At 43.2% G+C, this 19,782-nt stretch overlaps 1 protein-coding gene across 8 annotated transcripts in view; it reads left to right on the forward strand.

The window, feature by feature from the left end:
* The window catches only part of ENOX1 (ecto-NOX disulfide-thiol exchanger 1), a 512,379-nt gene that overhangs the window by 481,349 nt on the left and 11,248 nt on the right, over positions 1–19,782 (forward strand). For all 8 annotated transcript variants that reach the window (XM_074378219.1, XM_074378216.1, XM_074378220.1 and 5 more), the window contains one exon: positions 7,486–7,571. In XM_074378219.1, the coding sequence (XP_074234320.1) occupies positions 7,486–7,571 (86 nt within the window). The remainder of the gene's footprint in view (positions 1–7,485; positions 7,572–19,782) is intronic.

The following is a 19,782-nucleotide window of genomic DNA, read 5'->3' on the forward strand; positions in this document are numbered from 1 at the left end:
TCACCCGGGGTAATAAAGTTGTGATTTCCCCTAGGATGCTTTTAGGGTAGGAGAAAGCACATACTTAAGTGATTAGCCATAAACTTTCCCTCTTTAAGTCTGAATAATGCAGACCACTCGAAGGTTAAAAAAGAAAAATAGGAGTGATTCTCCATTTATTTTATTTCCTTCCCCTTCAGTAAACATATTAGGTACAACCAACTCCAAATTTTTCAAGATTTTCCTTCACTTTTTGGCCTTTTGAACTGGCACACCCATCTTAGCATTCAGGGTTGAGCAGAAGAATGGCTCGGGACGTTCATTTTGAATCAATATATGAGAATGTTTAGGTGGAAGGGAGGCTGGAGATGGACGGTTTTGATTAAACTAAGTTTAGGTGTTTAGTCTTCCCTTCATTTCTCTGTTACTGCTCCACCTCAGTATTTGATTTTACTGTACTTAATGGAAGTTTCATTACAGTTGTGGCTTCCTGCCCAAATCCTACCCCCAAATACCTGGGTACTTACACTGCTGTGTAGTCAAAGAGAGTAATCATCCGAAAGAATGCTGTAGTAGAGAAGGGTCTCCAAGATCGGCGCGACAAGTCCTGCCGAAGGATGCAGTTCCCCCGGCCATTATATGTGTCTCTCTGCAGAGTGAATGTGGTCATTCCTATTTTGCAGAAACCTGAATGTCAGGACCAAAAAGACCTCTCCTGCAGCTTCTGGAATCTAGATAAGGACCACGATAGGGACAGAATGACGGAATATGGGTCCGAAACGGCTCTGGACCAGCTAGAGAGAGAAAGGAGCTTCTCGTGCTGGGTCTGCTCTTTTCTGAAGCATACCCGAGGGCTGAATGGTCCTGAGAGTCCCCCGGACTTCTGATACATCTGGAGGGGTCAGGAATATTCTGCAGTTTCCCTGGAATATTCCCTTAGGATAATTAAACCCATATGTAGGATACAGTAGGCCTGTTCTAAGTCAGTCTACAAGGCCAGGGGCACAGCTAAAAGGTTTTCTCCTTTGTTAGAAATGCTTATTGGCAAAATCTTCATCACATCTACGTGTCTACGGTATATGCTCTATGCAAATATATTCAGATAACACCCTCTTGGGACACACAAATGTCCCATCAGGAATGCACAGTGGCACAAATCTTGATTGCCTGGAAGAGAAGGGGCGTGTCAGAGGGAAATTATTTCAGACACGGAATTCCAGAGAACACAACACTGAGGCTAGAACTTCCTGAACAATGAGCGATCCCAGTTGTGTGTGATCATCTGTGACGTTAATTTATCGGGGCCAAAGAATGGAGTCCTTCCAGACATTCTCATGACCATTTTATAAAACTGGCCTCTTTAAAGCATATGAATTAGGTACACATTACAGAAGATCAGCGGGGTTTCCACTACTTGGAGCTTTGTAGATTGGAATCCTGAGTCCCTCGGGAGTCCCACCATTCTGCCAAACTTTCTGCCTGACAGTTACTGGGGATCAGGTGCTACGTTCCAAGTCAGCTAAAGCAGCTAGGCCCTTGGCATTTTCCTATTGTGATTGCTGGCTTATTTATTTTGCAATCAGTGCTTGTGAAGACAGGTCAGCGTATAACCAAACCTAAAAGAATTACTTTTTTATGGGAGTTTTGGAGGGTAACGTTGGATATCTCAAACCTGTATAGTAACCACACATTAGGTCAGCTTGACCCCACCTGGTGTCTGTGCCAGAACTCCTAGTTCATTTCACAAGTGCCCTCCACGTTGGAGTTGACATGCGTTGAACTTGCGTGGGACAGAATGAGTCAATACTTTTGGTTTAGGACCAAAGCTTTGGAACCATGTTTGGCTGGAAACCACTGGCTATTGTTATGAAGGAGAAAGGATCAAATTGTTTTATTAATTAGGCAGATAGCTCTGAGGAGATGTTGGCTGTGTAACCCTGGGTCTGGATCACTCCATCTTCTCTTGCTTTTAAATTAATTCCAACACAATAGATTTCCAGTCCCAGCAGCCCTCACTGGCACCCTGTTAATGCCAGTCATCGCTGTAAATCCGATCCAAATAGAATCAAAACCTTCTCAACAACTCTGTTTATTAAGTTTCTGTTTAAAACTTCCCCAGGTCCCTGAGAACCACCCTCAAATTCTTAATGATCAAGGAAGCTTTTTTATATTATCATCCTGACTCCTCTGCAAATCAGAACATACGGATGATGGGCAACCAGGATGACTGTCCACACCAAGCCCTCCCCCTACCACCACCACCACCACCACCATTTTCATCACTGTCACCGTTTCACACTTCTGCACACAGCCAGTCTATACCTGAATTGAAACGTTCCCTCTAATACGTGGGTATTAGGAAACAGATGAATGAAATGTAGAGAAAACACTTAAAGAAGGTTGAGTGGTGACTTTTTGGTGTTTTCAGTGAGTAGAGTTGAGGCTATATTTAGCTGCACCTGAGAAAAGCAATCTGGGGAGTGTGTTCTTCTCTGAAAGCTACTGACCATAAAGAATGAGTCATTGACCTAAATCTTGTTTCCAAGACACAAATGTCCATATCAATAAATCAGAAAACATTTGTCAAGAGCCTGCTCTAAAACTTACCAGCCTTCACCGTGGAAAAGAAACATCTGGACAGCGTGTTTAAAAGGCAGAATCTTTGTCCCCACACAGATTCTGTTTGTTGTAAAACTAACATCCGAGGTGCTACTGAAGCAGGCACCTCTGGGACCATGTTTTTGGGAACTACTGGCTGCTGTACGCAAGACCTGCGTCAGCTGACGGCAGGGATAAGACGGTCTCTTCCCTCGAGAAGTTCTTAGACTAGCGAGGAAGAAAGTAGTTAACGGCAATGAAATGGCTATACTAAAATCAGAAACACAGAGAAGGGGCTACTTATGCTGCAGAGGCCTTGTCAGAAGAAAGGACAGTTGAGGGAGTCCTAAAGGATGAAGAGTTTCCTCTGGACAGCAGCTTGAATGAATTTTTTAAAACGTAATTCAGTTCATAGCATGCCCCTACTCAGAACCCTTCCACTGGTTTCCTGCTGTAGTTAGAGCTCAATACCAGGCCCTACGTGATCTGTCCCTCTACCTACCTCTAAACGTAGGCTGTACCACGCTCCAGCCAAGTTTGTTCCTGCCACCTCATTTCCACCTCAGGTCCTTTGCACTTGCTATTGCCTGTACCTGAGTAATCTTCCCCCAGGCTCTCTGTGGCTGACACTTAGGCAGATCCACCTTCACTTGACCGCCTATGTAAAGCAGCACTCCATCAAGCTGGAGGTTACTCCCTATTCAGTCCTATTTCCTGTTTTGTTTTCTGCACTGTGCTTACCACTATCTGAAAATATCTCCTTTATTTTTAATCTATGTTTATCATCTGTGTTGCTTACCTAGAATATAAGTTCCCTGAGAGTCTGTCTGTGTAACGCTGTGTCCCTATGACCTTGGCACTAAAATGTTGCTAAGGAAATGAATTAGTAAAAATCTGGCAGTAAAAATCTAGCACTGTTTGGCTATTTTAAATACTGCTCCCTTGGTCTTAGTGAGGCCTAAAATTAGAATAAGCTAGATGATTTTGATGGGAAAAGCTCAAAATGCCTTTATGTGCTTGTTTAAATGGGCCTTCCTACCGAGAGATTTGCCATAGGTTGTACAGAGCTGGTTTGTGTCTTATTCTAAAGTAGCTTTTAAGGTCCTGAGATGGACAAAAAACTCAAGAGTACTGACAGCCTTTTCCACTCCTTCTTTATTTTCTTAAGTTAGCTACTTATAGTTGTATTTACCACTGTTGGGAAACCCATTCTTAAATAGGGAGACCTTGCTTCCCCATGGGAAGAGCCAAGGCCAATAGTTGAGCCCATCCCTTTGGAAATCCACCAGCTTAGAAACGGCCAAGTTCTCCGCCCTCAGTTCCTAGCATTCCTCTTACCAAGCCTTTGGGTCTTTTCCAGAGGACCATAAATAGTTTCCATTTCTGGCTTTGTGGCATTTTTCATTCAGTTCTGAGTTACAGCTATCCTTTATTTCCATTCTCAGGAAATATCCCAGTTCCTTTAAAGGAGCTACAAGAGGCTTTAGCTGGTTATTTAGGAGGTTTCCCCAAAATGAACCTGATCCAGAATCAGGGCCTAGAAACATTTTTTCCGATGGCATGACATGCTTCTGTGATGCTCCTGTGATGGGCGGGGGCAAGGGGAGGAGGAGGCAGGAGGAGGGCTGCAGTACTTGGGACAATGACTAGTGTTTCCCATTTCTGCTGTATCTCTAGCCGTGCTGAATAACTTGGTTGCCATCCACAGGAACAGCCTGGGGTACCTTTATTTAACTACCTGCTTTGGCCCCACGTGTATCTAGTGGGCAACTGCTAAACTTGTACAAAGAAAAACTAATGGCTTGTTCATATCAGCTACCACTGAGCTGTTTCTCAATACTCTCCTAGGGAAAGATACTCATGTCTGGGTCAGGGTTTCTAATCTGATTTGAGAAAGATACATAGAAATCACATGAGCATTTTTTCCCTTAGTTATATGAGCAAAATCGTTTCAATAAAAAGTTTCCATGCCCAAACGATACAAGTTACTCTGTCCTGAAACCCTAACAGGATGAGTTAAGGTCAGAAATCACTGATGAATAACTCCTCAAAGTTACCTGGTTTTTGAAAGAGTATTACGTTATCAGTTAGTACTGGCAGCCATTTTTAAGGTTCGTCTTTATCTGCATTAACAACAGAACAGTAGACATTTTAAACAAGTATACTGGCTGTTCTCAGTTCTAGAGGATAAATTCATTCAGCATACATTTATTGTATATTGTATTCCCAATACTGAACTAGAACACACAAATATTGTCTAAGGGTAGAGTTTCTTGGGGGTGCAGACCCAAGACTGGGGCCGAGGGACGGTAAACAGTGAGGGAGCAAGTCCATGTACATAAAGGGGTCCCATCATCACAGAGGCAGGAAACGCGGCCGCTCCAGGTCCTCCCGTTTCTGGTATGCCTCAGTTTCCTCCTTCAGCACTTCATCTCCGAGGCCAAGAGTTGTCAACTGCTCCCCCATGGCGCCCAGCACCACCCTCTTCTGAAGCATTCCATTCATTCTGTTGGAGACATTTAACTTCATGTCACACTCCCGTGGGCATTTACAGGAGAGGCGGCTGGTTCCCCGGGAGATGCTGGTGACGCTTTGTCCTGTGGGGATATGGACATGAAAAATGCGGTTTTTTTCTTTATTTGCTGCTCTGGTTGGCACAAAGCCAGATCAGTCCGTCTGCTGCCTGAGCGGATGTCCAGCCGAGGAAAGGGATGTGCCTGCCCTCTTGCAACCAGTCTCTGAGAGCCACGCTCTTGAGGGGCCTCCTTCCCGCCCTGGGAGCATCCTGTTTAAAAGAAGACAAAAGCTTCCCACCAGGAACACCCTCGCCTTCTCCCAAAGCCAGAGCTGACTGCTCCTTCTCTCTTCCCGGTCCTCCTCCTCAGAGGGGACAGGGGCTGCCTCCCATTTGTTGGAGGCTCTCCGCAGAAAGCAGTGGACACAGGATGGTTTGTCCTCAGCCTGGGACAGCAGGGAAAGCCCCACTCACCATCCTGAAATAGAGCAAGTCACCGTAAGAAATCTGTCCCCTCTCTCCCACTTAAGGAATGCCGATGAAAGTGTTATTTTTTTTTAATATTATTCTCATTTATTTTTTAAGTACATCACTCATGAGAGTCTACACTTTAACTCTTATTAGTAACAGAATTACTGAGAGCCATCTTACCAGATTTGAGAATTTCAGAGACAGGGAAGTAGTTACCAGGTCTATAAAGTTAAAACATAGATTAACAAAGTTGAGGGGTGGAGGGTATAGCTCAGTATGCACAAGGTCCTGGGTTCAACCCCCAGTACATCCATTAAAATAAATAAACAAACAAACAAACAAACTTAATTACCTCCCCCTAAGATAGACAGACAGACAGATATTTCCGGAAAGAATCTAAGAGACAGAATTCATAGACTATGATTAAAAAAAGAATACACGTCAAAAATAAGTAAATAAATAGGAGGGGGACAAAGCAATTCCGCTTAAGTATATTAAAAATGGCTATTTGCCACTTAAAGAGATTAAAACTACCATTGTTACCTTCTATCATCACCATTATTTCATTAAAAAAGACATTTTAACAAAAAAAAGAACATAATCTAGAACAAAACAGTAGTTCTTTATATTTTCGGGAAAAGGTCAACCTCGGAAAACGGAGGTTTTTGCTTTATGGAGAAATGTAACGAATCTTTTCTGTCTTCCTCATTCTACTGTCCACCTAGAACACCCTCATAAAAGCAGTGTTCTGAAGACAGGTTTTGGGAGCTTGTCTGGACCCTTCGTTCCCTGTTCTCAGCCTAAGGATCAACTGGGAACTTTTCTTTAAAACCTGACGCTCGTCCAGAGCATCCCGAGCATCACCCAGGTGACCAGGGCTCAGGAGCCCCCGTCTCAGATCAGTCCAGGCCACGCGGCAGTTCACAGGGCGACCTCGTGCAGAAGTGACATGCTCGGCCCAGGCCAGCCCTAACCGCGTTTCATACAAGTGCAGGTCCCCCCTTTGACCTTTGACTTTCAAGCATCAAAGCTTCACAATAAACAGAACGTGCGGGCTCGTCCTCCAGTCTGACTCATCTCAAAGCCGGGTTCAAAGAGAGCCCCAGTTCTCAACAAGCAGGAGCACTCGGCCTGCAGAGTCGGCGTCCTTGTTTTCACTGCTTTGATTTTGGATCTAAGAGCAGGGAGGGTAGGAGGGTAATGTTTTCACTTCAGCCCTGACACCAGCATTCAGCTTCTCATTCGTCAGTACCACGCTGACAGCTGAACTTCACGATGGAAAAGCCTTCTGATTTATAAGCAGACTCCAACCAGACCGTCCGCTGCCGGGCCTTTCCAAATGATCCTGTAACTTACAGCAGCAAGCAGGAGGGAGCAGGACAGCTCCCTTTAGACAAGAGCAGAGGGTTCAGCGAGAGTCTGTGCTTCCTGAGGGGCAGTGAGGGGAAATTCAGATTAAATACTTCTCGCAACCAGCAGCTGTCACCATCAGGGAAACCTGAGGCAGTGTGATCCCCTACAAAGCCGTAGGAGCCATTTTCACACCACAGAGCCCACTGAGGGAACGAAAAGAGAGCATTTTATCCTTCCAATAACTACAATTTGATATTGGTAAATCAAGCAGAAAATTGGTAGCTGAAATGCTTCCATGTGGCTTTGTTTAGAAAGACCTTTGCTCATCTACGTATTATCTCAGAGTCCAGCTTTTCTAACTACTATCATTCCAGGAGACAGCGTTCTCTTTGCCACGGTACTATTACTGTCTTCAGAACGTGCTGTTATTGAATGGCTGCCGAGTGCTGTTAGAAATGGCAGGACCGTGACTTAGCCTGACAAAACTGTCACTGGGGTCCGATGACAGTATTTGACTGAGACTTTTATTTGCCTCTCAGTAATGGCCAACATTTGTCTCTTTAACTTAGGCATCATCTCAACGTTTCTGCACGTCCATCCTTTCGGAGCCAATATAGAGTATCTTTGGTCATACATGCAGCAGCTGGACTCCAAGGTAAGCCCTTCTTCTTAAGTGGGACTCACGTGGCTGAAATTTGGTATGTGGATTGCCGGCTGCGGGTGGACCCGGCGTGAGCCGTGCAGAGGTTCACTGGTTCCTCTCCTTCACAAGACTTGGTTTTGAGCAGAGTTGTCTTCTTTTCACCTGCTTTTGTCTTTGTAGAAAGACCAGCAGTTGTGGAAAATGACAACAACTTTCAGCAGATGCCCAATTACTCTGAAAAGCACATGAGGTATTTAAAAGTGCAGGTTGGCCTTAAAGTTCCCCCAACAAGGGAGAAGTCATGTCAGGGTGACTCAAGAGGCATTATCCTTAGACCATATTCTCACTGGATTCTCTGTTAAGGACACCACACAATAGAGGAAAAATCACCTCAAATAACACAAAGATCTGCTATGACTCTCAAGAAAACTGTTTTTTAGTGGTAGTTTTTCAGCATCATTCTCTAAATGGGAAAAATGACTGTACAGAAGTTCCTCTCAGCTGTGCCCTCCAGGGTCTCACCCCGAGTCAGCCCATCACTCCTCATCTCTCTGGGGCTAGTTTTTCTCCTCCGCAGATCAGCTACGCTCCTAGCCCAAAAAGAGCTCAATTTTATATATAAATTGCGGCGAACAGTGAGGCCTCTGTGGGAAGAAGGTGATGGCCTGGCCTTCACCAGTACTGCCTCGGGCATCCCTGGGAGGGGAGGAGACGCTAGGCCTGTCACTGAGCATCTTGCTGAGTGTCCTGCCGCGAAGGAAAACAGAAATGAGAGTAGAGCCCAGCAAAGCACACGGGAGGTGCAGGACCGGGCGCACGCCCGCAGCTCCCTGGCCCGAACTCACGCACGTAAGTCACTCTGACTCTTCCGTGGTCAGCGTTGATGACAGTACTCCGCTGTCCTCTAGTCTGCATTCAGATGATCTCACCAGTTAATGATCCCACAACTCTTGGCCTTTCTAATGGGTTTATACTTCTCCTTTGCGAGAACTCATCTGGAACAGAAAGTATTTTTCAGTCATAGAGCTTGGTGCCCCCTGAACCTCCAGCAGCTGGTGACAGGGTAGACTGTCCAGCGTGGAGTGTAAGAGTCTTCACATCCAGAGCCGTGTCAGCGCCTTCCCTGTGGCCTCCCCTCCCTTGGATGGGGGTGGGGTGAGGGGGTGATAGAAGGCGCTCGGTTAACACAGATGAAACGAGCAGGAGGAGGAACGATACGATATTCCTTCGTTGAAAGCAAGCTCTTTGAAGGGCTTGTTTTTTCCTTCTCCAATATCATTCTTCCTAATATCACCACTACTATTGCCTGGAGGAGTAAATGAAATACTGCTTGCACCGAGGTACCTGGTGTAGAACCAGCCCTGAGGGATGGTTTCTATTGTTGCTGTTATGCTTCCTGAATCGCTCACATTTCTTTCCTCCCCTTTCCGGAAATCTCAGGTGGGAAGCCTTTGTTGAGAAGCAGTTGTGTCAGCATGAGCTGAAATGGCCAAGGAGTCCTCTTACTGTTCATCTAAGACACTGCAGGGCTCTTGCCTCCTCTGCCTCGGCAGTGCCGGTTGATGATCTGTGTGTGTGTGTTGCACACGTGTGTGTGCGCATCTCCTGCACAAGTGTGTGTGTGCGCGTCTCCAGGCTGCATCACCTGGCACAGTGATAATTAGTTATTCTGATGGGTGGGAGCTCCTGTTATATTTCCACCCTCAGGACAGTGTCCACCGTGTGCCGTCCACCAGCTCAGGGGAGACCTGTGACTCTGAGTCTCTGAGGAGAGACTCACACTCCTGGTCTCTGGCCAGCAGACGATGGGCCTTTCCAGAAGGGATGCAGTCAAGGGGAATCCCATCTCATCTCAGACTGGTACTTGTATTTTAGAAGATAATGAAGAATTTCCCTCGCAGTGGAAATACACAGGGTCTCCCTGAGACAGCCCTCCATCCCCTGAATGAAATGCTCAGTGGAGCTGTCAAATTCTCTCCTTACACCTGAGGTTAAAAATATATCAAGAAAGTGTTCTGGCTAAAATTCCTAGGTACCAGGGATTGGACCCAGTACTCTCTCTATTCTAGTGAAGCTGAGAGGATATTTAGACTTTTTAATGCAGAGAGCAATTTATTGCTGTTTACTGGAAGTCCATATCCTCATGGCTTTCAGCAGGAAACAAACTAATGAGAGGTTTGCCTTCTAAGTACCCACCAGGGCCTCATCCCTGCATCAGCAGCCCAAAGGCTCAGGGTCCCGGAGCTGCCGCCAGCCCGGATGCTGAGACTCTCCTGCACATGGGCCTGGGGCACCTGCCCAGGTTAACCAGAACGAGCCAAGCATCCTGGGCCCCCCCCAGGGTTTCAGTTAATGTTGCTTTAAGGCAGTGGATTCTGCCTGGCTTCCACAGCACAGGTTTGCTGACTCTGGGAAGATGGCTTTGTGTGTGTGTGTGTATATATATATATTTTTAATTGAAGTATAGTCAATTTACAATGTGTTAGTTTCTGATGTACAGCATAATGCTTCAGTCATACATGTACACATATTCATTTTCATACTCTTTTTCACCACAGGTTACTACAAGATATTGAATATAGTTCCCTGTGCTATGCAGTATGACTCGTTGTTTATCTATTTTATATATATATATTAGTTAATATCTGCAAATCTTGAACTCCTAATTTATTTCTTCCCACCCCCTTCCCCACCAGTAACCATAAGTTTGCTCCCTATGGGTGAGTCTGTTTCTGCTTTGTAAATAAATTCATTTGTCTTTTGTTAGATTTCATGTATGTGATACTATATATATTTTTCTCTTCCTGGCTTCACTTAGAATGACATTCTCCAGAAACATCCGTGTTGCTGCAAATGGCATTATTTTATGATTTTTATGGCTGAATAGTATTCCATTGTATAAATATACCACAACTTTTTTATCCAGTCATCTGACAATGGACATTTAGGTTGTTTCCATGTCTTGGCTATTGTAAACAGTGCTGCTGTGAACATTGGGGTGCAGGTGTCTTTTTGGATTAAGGTTCCGTCTGGATATATGCCCAGGAATGGGATTGCTGGATCATATGATAAGTCTATTTTTAGTCTTTCGAGGAATCTCCATACTGTTTTCCACAATGGCTGCACCAAACTACATTCCCACCAGCAGTGTAGGAGGGTTCCCTTTCTCCACATCCTCTCCAGCATTTATCATGGACTTTTGACCATTCTGACTGGTGTGAGGTGATACCTCACTGTACTTTAGATTTGCATTTCTCTGATAATTAGCGATATTGAGCATTTTTTCATGTGCTATTGGCCATTTGTATGTCTTCATTGGAGAATTGCTTGTTTAGGTCTTCTGCCCATTTTGGATTGGGTTGTCTGGTTTTATTCTTATTAAGTTGTACAAGCTGTTTATATATTCTGGAGATTAAGCCCTTGTCAGGCTCATCTTTTGCAAATATTTTCTTGCATTCCATAGGTTGTCTTTTTGTTTTGCTTATGGTTTCCTTTGGTGTGCAAAAGCTTGTAAGTTTAATTAGGTCCCTTTCATTTTTGCCTATATTTCTATTGCCTGGGTAGACTGCCCTAGGAGAACATTGCTAGGATTTATGTCAGATAATGTTTTGCCTATGTTTTCTTCTAAAACATATAGGGGTTTATAGTGTCTTGTTTTACGTTTAAGTATTTAAGCCATTTTGAGTTTGTTTTCGTGTATGGTGTGAGGGTGTGTTCTAACTTCATTGATTTACATGCGGCTGTCCAGTTTTCCCAACACCATATGCTGAAGAGACTGTCTTTACTCCATTGTATGTTTTTGCCTCCTCTGTCAAAGATTAACCAAAAGTCCGTGAGTTTATTTCTGGGCTCTCTATTCTGTTCCATTGATCTATATGTCTATTTTTGTAGCCATACCATGCTGTTTTGATTACTGACGCTCTGTAGTATTGTTTGAAGCCTGGAAGGGTTATTCCTCCAGCTTCATTCTTTTTCTTCAGGATTGCTTTGGCAATTCTGGGTCTTTTGTGATTCCATATAAATTTTGGATTATTTGTTCTAGTTCTGTGAAAAATGTCCTGGGTAATTTGATAGGGATCGCATTAAATCTGCAGATTGCTTTGAGTAGTATGGCCACTTTAACAATATTAATTCTTCTAATTCAGGAACATGGGATATCTTTCCATTTCTTTAATTCATCTTTAATTTCCTTAGTCAGTGTTTTGTAGTTCTCCACATATGTCTTTCACTTCCTTGGTCAGAAGGAAGATGGCTTTTTAAAAAGTCCATTTAGAACCACAGTTTCCTTAATATCAGACAGCATCCCCATGACCACAACTGTTGTAAGGTACGGTTTAGATTCTGCCTCTCCCAGTGCCGATGGAGATAAGGAAAGAGGGCTTGTTCAGCCGGTGGAGCTGTTTTTCTTAGGATTTCCCCGAAGGCCACAAATGGGAAAAAGAATGATGAGAAATCGAAAGAGAGACAGGAATTAATTTAAAGTATGCTGGGCAAGTAAATTGCATATGGTTCCCTAAGACTGTGTAGCCCCCAAATAGGCCACTTTCCACTTAAAACACTGTTCCTGCTCTTGATAATTGTATTTGCTTATTTTTTTCCTTCTCAGTCTCTTCTACACTCACTCTTGTTCACTCAGCTCTCTTGTATCAGAAATATGTGACCAAGTCAGAAAGATGCATTCAGAGGAAGACAGGGCTAGGGTGGTGGGGGGAGATGGCTTCCAGAAGCTTTGCTGAGTCTAAACTCACACCCTTGGCACAGGCATACAACACTATCTTGAAGATGCTTTCTGCTCAGTATCTGGAATCTCTCACGTCAGCCCAGAGCCCTCCAAGCTCACTCACTGACCCTAAGCAGCAAGGAAGTCACATTTGAGTTGAGCATCAGCAAATGAGTATTTCCTTACAGTCAAGTGGAGGGAGTCATCCGCTCTTCCCTCTATTATGTCATCTCTAAGAGACTGAGACCCAGTTCTCCAGGTTTGTCAGGCTCTCCCCATTACGTACCTAAAGCCTCTTCCCAAGACCCACCAAGTGGAAGATTTGATTCTGAAACCAGACTCAACATAATGTTGCCACAGATGCTGATTTAGGAAGAGCTGCCATCTGGGGTATGACACCACGTTCGGTGATGAGCTCGGGTACTTCTGGGCTTGTGTACATTTTCCACCAGAGGGGCAAACCATTTGCCATTCTGTACTAAAAGCATACCTCTGAGATACAAAATATCTTGTCAGTTCCAAGGCGATTCAAATCTGCCTTAATTGGAGAGCATTCTTTCCCAGACAATAGCTAGGCAGTAAGGGTGGAGGAAAAGTCCCAAGTAGTGTTTGTAAGACTGCCCACCGGAATAATCTTTAATATTACGTCTGTTCTGGTGTTCTGCTGGATGGCCACCTGTCACAGTATGTTAATGAGTGAATGAGATTCTGTTGTTTAGACAGAGTATCATGAGTATGTTTTTTAGATATCGCAGCACCTCTGGAAAGCATATGAAGCGCTGGGGGGAACAAGATTTCCATTTGGCTGCATTAAAAAACAGGAAGGGAAGTTGCTCATCCACAGAAAGAGAAATTGGCAAGGTTACTAGGGTCTCAATGACAGTTCCGCTAAGTCACTGCTTTTCACAAACCCAGCGCTGTCTAGGGACCAGGCAGAACAGCGAGTGGCCAGGGTACAAAAGAAATCTAAGAAAGGATCCTGTTCTCAGAAAGCCTGGAGTCTAGATGAGGAAGTGACATATTTATGTCATTCTCAACTAACTTGAGAATCAGCTGTGAGCTAAGGCAGCACTAAATTTGGCAGGCAGGTATTTAGTGAAATAGGAGAGAGAGAAGGGCGAAGTCACGACTAACAGGGGGTGCCCTTGAGTCTGCGCTCCTTCTTGGGACTTCCTCTGGGGCACCTGAGCTGTCACTGCGCATTTCTCCTCTTTCTCCCCTCCCTCCCTTCTCTCATTTTCCATCCAGATCCTTCCTTTTCTCCTTCTAGTTCTTTCCTTCTCTTTATCTTCTTCCTTCTTTCCTGTTCTTTGCCTCCTCCCTCCTTCCCTTCCTCCCTGTTCCTCTTCCTTCCAGTCCTTTCCTTTTCTTTTCCTTTTTCTTCGCTTCTGTTGATCTTTCCTTTTTCCTCCCATACTTGCTCCTTTGTGTCCTTCCTCCCTCCCCACCTGCATTCTGTACCTCTCTCGGAGGACATTTGCTGCAAGGTGTCTGTGTGCTAACGCCGTGCTCTGCCCAGGGTTATGGAGGATGAACAAGATTTAAATGTGCACTAAAGGTGAACCGTCAGTTTGTCCTGTGGAAGGGAATCTGGTCTTGCAACTGGTTTCTCTGACTCTCCAGCCTTGACAAAGCCTGTGTATTTTCAGTCCCTCAAGCAGGAACCCCTCTGCACTTGCTTCCCTTGCCTGACTAATACGGGACATGGAGCCAACCATCCCCATAGTAAAATTGATTTATGCATGCTGGTGTCAATTTATACATGTGCTCAGAGGCCTGGCAAGGAAGCCGTGGGCTTGGGCTAGAGTCAGCAAATCAGAAAACAAATCAAGCGCATCTGACGAATTACCTGCGTGGTGTTACCAGCACACAAGCACCTTGGTTACAAGGAGACTTCATTCCTTCTCATCTTTTCTTTTCTTTTTAATTAGAGCAAATCAATCCTTTTTCAAAGAATATATGTTAGACTTCAGACCTTTTAAACAAAACAGGAGTGGAGGGGTCTCCTGACAACATCAAAGACTAAAAAGACGCAGCCCACCAATTTCTTGGACCAGAAGCCAGCTGGGTAAGAGGGTAATAAAAGCATCATGTTTATGACAGTCCTCCCCACTTTCTAGAGCACCAGTAAGTGGTATATGGGAAAATGAGATTTCACAGTCACAGCACGTTTCTGACCTATATCGCAATACCGCACGGGATGCTCTTAACCGCGTGTCTCCGATGCGCCTCGCAGTATCCTTGTGAGAGCACGGAAGCAGTGCGGTGAGAGCAGGGCTGGATTCAGCATCAGAAACCCTGCAGCAAGTCCAAGCCCCTCCACTCACCGGCTGGGCGAGCAGCAGCCCTTCCCCGGACGCCCGCGTTCCATCTATGACAGGCAGGAGCTGAGGGAGAATCGCCGACCTCAGGCGGGATTCGGGCAAGGGGCTCCTGCACGACTGGTGGGGAAATGGGTACGTTGCACTCTGAGCTCAGCCGGTGAGGTCTGGGTGCTTTGTTTCATGTGATGAGTCCATGGCTCTTTCAGTTCTCAAGACCCGGGAATGATTGGTAGGAACAGAAAGGACGTTGTGAAGGCAGAATTGCAGGAGCTGGCATGTTTTTATGAGGAGGAGAAGAAACAGAATTAAAGTAAATGAAGGTATTTGTAAAGTAAAAATTCTGTGGTCATAGGGTAAAACAGGACAAACTGAATTTTCCTGAATTTGTCTTGAAAGCTCCAAAACGTCATTTGTCATACAGGTCATTTTGTCAGGGTAGGGAAAAGGTTTAAAAGCCATCAAACTAATATGAAAGCAGTTACTCCTTGATCTTTCTTCTCGCGTGAGATATAAACATCTTTAAGGAAATGCTTTAGAATTTGGCCTCATTAAATGGACGCGTTAGGTAGGATTTCATTTGAGGCGCCTGCTCTGTAATTGTGACACATCTCTGGCCACATCATTTACATCTTCGTGGTAGAATCAAGCTGTTACCTTGCACTACCAACAGCAAGTGAGGGTTAATTACTTTTAAGGACACTAATTTCCACTATACTAATTCCTGGCTAATTGGTTATTCAAACTAGTCATGAGAATTTCAAATCCGAGTTTCACCACTTCTTAGCTGTGTGACCTTTGACAATTGATGTAACATCTCTGTGCCTCAGTCTTACAGTCCATAAAAATGAGTTTTTATGGGTTATAACGTATATTAAATGACTTAATATATGAAAAGCATTCACACCTGTATAGGGCACACAGTTAAGTGCTTCTAAGCGTTGGTTGCCATTTGTTTTGTGCTTTAAAGTACACAAAAGACCTATCACATTCTCTCAGTTTGAGATCTTTGCCACAACCTAGCAGACAGATGAATTTTATATGGCTTGCCCATGGACCGGTGCTGATATGTGGTGGGGCCAGGACTCAAATCCAGGTCCTTAGAGCATTCAATGGACTTCTTTCCAATTGCCGGGTCAGGTCAATGAAAAAACACCCAAAGAGATTAAGTGACTTAGACAAGATGGTAAAGCTAGTTAATGGTCATTCCATGACTATGATCCAGTCTTTTGCCTCTATATCTCTTCCTTCCAGCAAGTGAAGGGTTTATTTGCTTGTTTAATGAGCTTTTTGATGAGATAATGCACTTAAAGCACATACTCTGTGCCTGGCCCACGGGAGGACTCAGGAAGTTTATGAGCTGGCGGAGTTGGGAACTTCCAGATTTTTGCTATGGATGTTGGTATCACTGTAAAATAGTATTCATCACAGAGGAGCCCTGTCCTCCTGTACTCGGACACTGGCCCCATGGTCCCCATCTGTGAGCAGAGAGGCAGTGACCAAGTAGATTATCTCCAGTCCCCGTCCCCCATGACGACTGGCATCAGTGTCTAAGAACAAGGCCGGGGAGCCTGGATTGACGCCCCAGCTCCACACTGACTGCCTGGGTTACCTAATCTCTATGGACCTCAGTTCCCTCATTTGTAAATTATTCCCTCTCTTATAGGAGTGTGGTGAGAATTAAAGAAAATTTGTTCAGAAGCATTTGGCAAGGAAAAGGGTCTCAGTGACTGTGAGTTGGTGCACTTTTCACAGTCAGCTGTGGGGCTGCTGGGTGGGATGGCCTGACCTGACCCCAGCTGGCCTCCTCCAAAGACATAAACTTTAGATCAGATCTTTATTTTCCCAACAAGAATTCAACTTTTTCTCTCGTTCCTAATAAGTAGCACAAGGCTCCTTTCCTACTTTTCCAAGGGAGGAGACAGTTACGCTGGAAACAAGGCTGTGGTTGGGCTGGCTGTTCCTCCATCTGTCACCTTCAGTGTGGCCTCTGCTTGATCTGGAAAAGGACTGTTTATCCCAGGGGTGTCACTTGAATTTGACTGGGGACTGGAGCCGAACACAGATTCCCTGTGCTGTCCTCCAAAACAAAGAAGTGGACTTGTTAAGAGGTTACCTTGACCTCATGAAGCTTAAGGGATACTGCCTTCTGGACCAGCTAAAAACGGCTTGGCCACATCTCTCTCTCTGTACTTGTTTTCTTTGGCTTCTGAGCATGGAGCTTGACCTGCCTACAACAGAAGGTTTTACGTTACCATGTAGTAGCCGATCAGCATTGCCTAAAATGGATATAAATATAGAAAGCATACTTGTGCCAGGCCCTGTGTTACACTTTACATACAATGCTCACAACCACACTACGAGATTGTTATTTCTGTTACACACATGAAGAAACTGAGAATTACAGCTAATTTTTAAAATGAAAAAATATTTAATCTTAAATTATAATAATCAAAGGACTATCGAGGGAGCAAAAAACTATTAATGTCTGTACTTTTTTTAATTTTCTTAATTTTTAAAATTGAAGTATAGATTTTTTTTTACAATGTTGTGTTAGTTTCAGGTGTAGAGCAAAGGGTCTCAGTTATACATATGTATATAGTTCAGATTCTTTCCCATTATAGGTTATTACATGATATTGAGTATAGTTCCCTGTGCTGTATGGTAGGTCCTTGTTGGTTATCTGTTTTACGTACACTAGTGTGGATCTGTTAGTCGCAAACTGCTTATTTAGCCCTCCCTCCCCTTCCCCCTTTGATAATCTTAAGTTTGTTTTCTCTGTGAGTCTGTTTCTGTTTTGTAAATAAGTTCATTTGTATTATTTTTTTAGATTCCACATATAAGCAATATCATATGATAATTTGTCTTTCTCTGTATAACCTACTTCACCTAGTACGATAATCATCCTTGTTGCTACGACTGGCATTATTCCATTCTTTTCTATGTCTGAGTAGTATTCCATTGTGTGTGTATGTATATATACACACACACATATACCACATCTTCTTTATCCAGTCATCTGTCAGTAGACATTTAGGTTGCTTCCATGTCTTGGCTATTGTAAATAGTGCTGCTATAAACACTGGGGTGCATGTGTCTTTTCAAAATAGAGCTTTTTCCAGATCTATGCCCAGGAGTGGGATTGCTGGATCATATGGTAAGTCTATTTTCAGTTTTTTAAGGAACTTCCATACTGTCCACAATAGTGGCTGCACCAATTTACATTCCCACTAACAGTGTAGGAGGGTTCCTTTTTCTCCACACCCTCTCCAGCATTCATTGTTTACAGGCTTTTTAATGATGGTCATTATTTTTGGTATGAGGTGATAAGTCACTGTTGTTTTGATTTGCATTTTTCTAATAATTAGCAGTGTTGAGTATTTTCTCATGTGCCTGTTGGCCATCTGTATGTTTTCCTTGGAGGAATGTCTATTTAGACCATCTGCCCATTTTTTGATTGAGTTGTGTTTTTGTTACTGTATGAGCTGTTTGTAATTTTGGAAATTAATTCCTTGTTGGTCACATCATTTGCAAATATGTATTCTCATTCCGTAGTTTGTCTTTTCATTTTATGGTTTCCTTTCCTTTACTTTGCAAAAGCTTTTAAGTTTAATTAGGTCCTATTTGTTTATTTTTGTTTTTATTTCCATTACTCTAGGAGATGAATCCAAAAAAATATTGCTGCAATCTATGTCAGAGAGTGTTCTGCCTATGTTTTCCTCTAGGAGTTTTAGAGTCTTTAGGTCTTTAATCCATTTTGAGTTTATGTTTGTATATGGTGTTAGAGAATGTTCTAATTTCATTCTTTTACATGTAGCTGTCTGGTTTTCCCAGCACCACTTACTGAAGAGACTGTCTTCTCCATTGTATATTTTTGCTTCCTTTGTCATAGATTAATTGATCATAAATGTGTGGGTTTATTTCTGGGCTTTCTATCCTGTTCCATTGATCTGTGTCTCTTTTTGTGCCAGTACTGTACTGTTTTGATTACTATAGCTTTGTAGTATAGTATGAAGTCAGGGAAGCTGATTTCTCCAACTCCTTTCTTTTTCCAGATTGCTATAGCTATTCAGAGTCTTTTGGGTTTCCATACAAATTTTAACATTCTTCGTTCTAGTTCCATAAAAAATGCCATTGGTAATTTGATAAGGATTGCACTGAATCTGTATCTTGCCTTGGGTTCTATGGTCATTATAACAATATTGATTCTTCCAATCCAAGAACACAGTATATCTTTCCATCTGCTTGTGTCATTAATTTCTTTCAACAGCATCTTACACTTTTTGGAGTACAGGGCTTTTACCTTGTTAGGTAGGCTTAGTCCTAGGTATTTTATTCTTTTTGATTCAGTGGTAAATGGGATTGTTTCTTTAACTTCTCTGATACTTTGTTGTTAGTGTTCAGAAATCCAACAGATTTTGGTGCACTAATTTTGTATCTTGCAACTTTACTGAATTCATTGATGACCTGTAGTACTTTTCTGGTAGCATCTTTAGGATTTTCTATGGATAGTATCATGGCAGAGTTTTTATCATAAATGGATGTTGAATTTTATCAAAAGCTTTTTCTGCATCATATGAGATGATCATATGGTTTTTATTCTTCAGTTGTTAATGTGGCATATCACATTGCAGATACTGAAAAATCCTTGCATGCCTGGGATAAATCCCACTCGAATCCTTTTAATGTAGTTCTGGACTCAGTTTTTTTGTTGAGGATTTTTGCGTCTATGTTCATCAGTGATATTGGTCTGTAATTTTCTTTCTTTGTGATATCTTTGTCTGGTTTTGCTATCAGGGTAATTGACAGTGGCCTCACAGAATAAGTTCAGAAGTATTCCTTCCTCTTCAATTTTTTGGAATAGTTTCAGAAGAATAGGTGTTAACTCATCTCTAAACGTTTCGTAGAATTTATCTGTGAAGCCATCTGGTCCTGGAGTTTCATTTGTTGGGAGTTTTTTAATTTCTAATTCAATTTCAGTGATGGTAATTTGTCTGTTAATATTTTCTATTTCTTCCTGGCTCAGACTTGGGAGATTACGCCTTTCTAAAACCTTGTCCATTTCTCCTAGGTTGTCAATTTTATGGGCATATAGTTGCTCATAGCAGTTTCTTATGGTCCTTTGTATTTCTGTGGTGTCACTTGTAACTTCCTTTTCATTTCTGATTTTGTTGATCTGGGC

This window comes from Camelus bactrianus, chromosome 14 (genome assembly GCF_048773025.1).
Source record: "Camelus bactrianus isolate YW-2024 breed Bactrian camel chromosome 14, ASM4877302v1, whole genome shotgun sequence".
Lineage (NCBI taxonomy): Eukaryota > Metazoa > Chordata > Mammalia > Artiodactyla > Camelidae > Camelus > Camelus bactrianus.